This window comes from Carlito syrichta, unplaced genomic scaffold, assembly GCF_000164805.1.
Source record: "Carlito syrichta isolate Samal-C Ts95f unplaced genomic scaffold, Tarsius_syrichta-2.0.1 Scaffold314110, whole genome shotgun sequence".
Classification (NCBI taxonomy): domain Eukaryota; kingdom Metazoa; phylum Chordata; class Mammalia; order Primates; family Tarsiidae; genus Carlito; species Carlito syrichta.
Window position 1 is genome coordinate 613,108 of NW_007258206.1, and position 5,258 is coordinate 618,365.

The following is a 5,258-nucleotide window of genomic DNA, read 5'->3' on the forward strand; positions in this document are numbered from 1 at the left end:
CCCCGTCCAGCGCGCCCTCGCACGCGTCCTCCTCGGCCTCGTCGCACTCCTCCTCCTCCGCCTCCTCCTCCGCGGGCTCCTCGTCCTCCGACGACGAGTTCGAAGACGAGCTGCTCGACCTGCACCCCGGCTCAAACTTTGAGAGCATGTCCCTGGGCAGTTTCAGCTCGTCGTCGGCGCTGGACCGGGACCTGGATTTTAACCTGGAGCCCGGCTCCGGCTCGCACTTCGAGTTCCCGGACTACTGCACGCCCGAGGTGAGCGAGATGATCTCGGGAGACTGGCTCGAGTCCAGCATCTCCAACCTGGTCTTCACCTACTGAAGGGCGCTCGGCAGGGAGACGAAGGGCCGGGGCGGGAGAGGAGGAAAGAAGGAGAAGGAGGGAGAAGGAGAAGAAGAAAACGGAGGAAGAGGCGAAAGAGAAAAGGGAAAGACGAAACAAAAAAAAAAAGGAAAAAAAAAGTGAGCAGAGCTGGCTTCGGCCGCGTCCCCGTCGTCGGAGAGGAGCGTGGCGGGGTTTCCACCCGCGCGCCCAGCCCCCACCTCCCCGGGCCGGGGGCCCGCTCGGCCCTGTCGGAGGGACGCGGAGGAGGCGGAGGGCAGACAGGGGCGACCTTTTGTCGTTGTTGTTGATGTTGTTGTTGATGGCAAGAAAAGCTACTTCGAGTTTCCTCCCCTTTGCTGGAAGAGACCCCCTCCCCTTCCAACGAGCTTCCGGACTGGTCTGCGCCCCCAGCAAGAAGCCCAGTCCGTTTTCTAGAGACCGAAGGAATCTCGCCCCTCTCGCGTCGCCGCCTTGCTGGCTTTGTTGTGCTCGGTTTTGCTTCTTGGCCAAGGGGGGGGGACCCAGCGCCCCCCGCCCCCGCTTCAGGGCCATCCCGAAGGCCGAAGGTTCCGGGGTGATGAATTTGGCGGAGGGCAGATGTCTGGGGGGAGCGCTGGGGCCGAGAGACTCCGCGCTGGCGAATTCCCGTTTGGGCTTTTTTTTCTTTTTCTTTTCTCCCCCCCCCCTTTCCTTTGTGCCCTTGCCCCTGCCAGAGCCGAAGGAGGAGATGTCGAGGGGAGGAGGCCAGCCAGAGTGGCCGGCGCTGGGCGATGACCCGAGAGCCGAGCTGGAAGCCGCACCGGCCAGCCAGGGGCGGGGGCGGAGAAGGACGCGAGCTGGAAGGGCCGCACGATCAAACCGGGACGGATTCGCACGTTCGGGAGAGGCCGCGGCGGCCCCTGGGCCTCGCCGCCTTCTTTCTGTAGGAAATCCGTGAGGTGAGACTTCCCGGACCCGGAGGCGCGGAGGAGAGGAGACTGTTGGATGTGGTACGGGGGCAGTGGAGGGCGAGTGGTTTCGGGGGAAAAAAAAAAAGGCTTTTTCTTCTCTTAATCGGAATCGTGATGGTGTTGGATTATTTCACTGGTGGGGTTAATATAGCATGTTATCCTGTCTATCTTTTAAAGATTTCTGTATAAGACTGTTGAGCAGTTTTTAAAATAGTGTAGGATAATATAAAAAGCAGATAGATGGCGCTATGTTTGATTCCTACAACAAAATTATCACCAGCTTTTTTTCATTCTTAACTCTTTAAAGGATTCAAACGCAACTCAAATCTGTGCTGGACTTTAAAAAAACAATTCAGGACCAAATTTTTTCTCAGTGTGTATGTGTTTATTCCTTATAGGTGTAAATGAGAAGACGTGTTTTTTTCCCTCACCGATGCTCCATCCTCGTATTTTTTTCCTTGTAAATGTAATCAGATGCCATTTTATATGTGGACGTATTTATACTGGCCAAACATTTTTTTTTTTCTTATTTTGTCCCTGTTTTCTTTCCTTTCTTTCGTTTTCTTTCTTTTACTTCCTTTCTTCCTTCCTTCCTTTTCTTTTTTTCTTTCTTTCTTTCTTTTTTTTTTTTTTTTTTTGGTAGTTGTTGTTACCCACGCCATTTTACGTCTCCTTCACTGAAGGGCTAGAGTTTTAACTTTTAATTTTTTATATTTAAATGTAGACTTTTGACACTTTTAAAAAACAAAAAAAGACAAGAGAGATGAAAACGTTTGATTATTTTCTCAGTGTATTTTTGTAAAAAATATATAAAGGGGGTGTTAATCGGTGTAAATCGCTGTTTGGATTTCCTGATTTTATATAGGGCGGCTGGTTAATATCTCACACAGTTTAAAAAATCAGCCCCTAATTTCTCCATGTTTACACTTCAATCTGCAGGCTTCTTAAAGTGACAGTATCCCTTAACCTGCCACCAGTGTCCACCCTCTGACCTCAGTCTCGCGAAAGGGGGAGGAGAATGAGCCAAACACTGAATGCTTTTAAGAAAGACACATTTTTAAACGAAATACTGTTCTGTCCAGAGGCTTTAAAACTGGTGCACTTACAGCAAAAAGGGATCCTGTAGCTTTAACTTGTAAACCACATCTTTTTTGCACTTTTTTTATAAGCAAAAACGTGCCGTTTAAACCACTGGATCTATCTAAATGCCGATTTGAGTTCGCGACACTATGTACTGCGTTTTTCATTCTTGTATTTGACTATTTAATCCTTTCTACTTGTCGCTAAATATAATTGTTTTAGTCTTATGGCATGATGATAGCATATGTGTTCAGGTTTATAGCTGTTGTGTTTAAAGATTGAAAAAAGTGGAAAACATCTTTGTACATTTAAGTCTGTATTATAATAAGCAAAAAGATTGTGTGTATGTATGTTTAATATAACATGACAGGCACTAGGACGTCTGCCTTTTTAAGGCAGTTCCGTTAAGGGTTTTTGTTTTTAAACTTTTTTTTGCCATCCATCCTGTGCAATATGCCGTGTAGAATATTTGTCTTAAAATTCAAGGCCACAAAAACAATGGGGGAAAAAAAAAGAAAAAAATCATGCCAGCTAATCATGTCAAGTTCACTGCCTGTCAGATTGTTGATATATACCTTCTGTAAATAACTTTTTTTGAGAAGGAAATAAAATCAGCTGGAACTGAACCCTAAATCTTGACTTTTGTCATTATTATGCCCAGTGCCTAAGATTGGGAGGGCCCTGTAGTATGTAGAGACAACACAGCTGCCTTACCTTTGCAGTAGATAAGTTCTCAGAGAGGAGTCTGTCCAATGCCACCTTACTGAGGAATACTGAATTCCTCTTGGCCAGATTTGGCAGGCCATGACCCTGAAATGATGGCATCCGTTGAATATGTGTCAACTCTTACACAGGCTTTCTAGGAATTTTCAGCGTTTACCACGTTTAAATAAACGTCCTTTGTCTTGAAATTCTAAAAGGGGGGAGGGGCATGTGGACAGAATTCATAGATGAAACTGGCTGGCTGATCTTTTTTTTTTAACTCTGTGCACCTAAGGCTGCTTTCTCCTTGGCTTGCCCGCGCTTACCTCTGGCAGTGACTAGAATTGTTTTCCATGGGTTAAGAACAAAAAAACCTGTTAAATTATCAGTAGATTATAGAGGAGGAAAGCCTTTGCCAGTTAGGACATATGAAAGGTGTACACTTTTTTTTTTTTCTCAAAAGCAGGTGAACACGGTGCTAAAATCTCCATTTTGTGCCATCTCCAGTGTGGGTATTAATGTAAGAAATGCAGCAGTAGGATCTGAAGAAGTCAGCTGGCTCCGTGTGGAAAGCCCTTCCCTCTCTAGCTGAGTAGCACTTACTTCCGCTACTGGAGATTCATGCTTTTTGTAAAGTATCAGACACAGCAATATTACTGAGACCTAAGCAAGGAGATGGGCTTCCTAAAGCCTGCTACTCTTTGGTTTGGAACATACAACTTAGCAAATAGCACTATTTCCTGTGTATTCTTGAGAGTTAACAGTCATATTAACTCAAATCATCTTTACTTCTAAATGTCTGTTCATTAAAAATGTATTTTTACATGTCTTCTGGTTCTTCAGCACTGATGAGGAGGGGTTAATAAGCAGAAGTGTTTGGAAATAATCCCTTAATCATCTGGATTGCTTATAGATAAGGGAGTATCCTCCATCCTGGAATGTACACCTGGAAGAGATTTTAGAAGACTGTAGTCTAAAACAAGCAGTTTTTTGTTGCTATTGTTCAATGAAAAGCAATAATTTCCCCTGCCTCAAATAATGTAACTTGTGTTTCAATATAATTCACTTCTTAAAGATAACTACTAGTCTCAACATTTTTTTTTCAGGTATGCTACTAATATATTTAGTTTTAATTGTATTTGTGTTCTGCAATGGTAATGTCCCATTAAAAAAAAAAACCCTTAAAGCAATGTAGCATCTTAAGGTTGTACAAAGATCTTTGGAAAAGAAGAAAGAACTCTTCTCTAGAAAAGTGCTTATATTTTGTTTTTGTTCATTGTAGTGATAATTTTTTTCAGACCCAAAGTGTCAAACCCTTGACATAAATAAGGCCTATAAGGCCTATATGATACATTTTTAAAAGTGATGCTTATCAAGTATTTTCTTATTTTGTGGGGTACTCCTGCTAGAAGTATGTTTATTTTCCCTTAATTTCTGTGTAAAAGTAGATGTTTTCAATATTTTCTTTAGAAATTTTCTTAATATTGCATTGAAAATAAAAGCTGAAATGTGTGTTCTTCCTAGCAGGTGGTAGAGTAAATGTAAGAAACTTTTGGACTCTGTCTTTCCTCTGAATCAGTTTCCATTCATAAGGGATACTTATGTGTTAGGTGGTGCAAGGCATAATAAACCTGAGAAACCAAGCAGTTTAGTATGATTTTTTTTCTTTCGGATAATTTGAATCAAATCAAAGATAATTGGATAATTTGAATCAAAGAAAAGATTTTCCTTTAAGAACACAAAGCTTTTGGCCCTGTGCTCCATCAGAAATGTGAACAGCGGTATTTGCTTGAGCAAGTTTTGTCAGTTCCCAGTGGAATCCCTTTACGAACCCAGGAAAAAAAAAAAAGCCAGCTTAAAGGGTGGGCCCAGGGCCTGAAAAGGCTTTTTGGATTTGTGTTTACTCTGATGAGGGGGCCAAGGGTGGGACACTGGAGGCACTAGGATACTGAGGAAGGCAAAGGGTTGAGAACTGGACATCAACATTTACCAAGCATTTCCTGTGTTTGTAGGGTACACATGGATTAGAAGAAATATAATAAGCCAGGCACAATGGTGTGTTCCTAGAGTTCCAGCTACTTGAGGATGAGGTGGGAGGATCCCCTGAGTCCAGGAGTTCAAAGCTGCCGTGAGCAATGATAGCACCATTGCGCCCCACGACCCTGTCTCAAAAAAATAAAAGAGACAACGGTTTGGGGAA

The 5,258-nt window shown here is 43.6% G+C and overlaps 1 protein-coding gene across 1 annotated transcript in view; it reads left to right on the forward strand.

The window, feature by feature from the left end:
* Positions 1-433, forward strand: part of SOX4 (SRY-box 4) — a 1,310-nt gene extending 877 nt beyond the window's left edge. The window contains exon 2 of the mRNA XM_008071069.2: positions 1-433. Within this exon, the coding sequence (XP_008069260.1) occupies positions 1-323 (323 nt within the window). The 3' untranslated portion in view covers positions 324-433.
* The last annotated feature ends 4,825 nt before the right edge of the window (positions 434-5,258 follow it).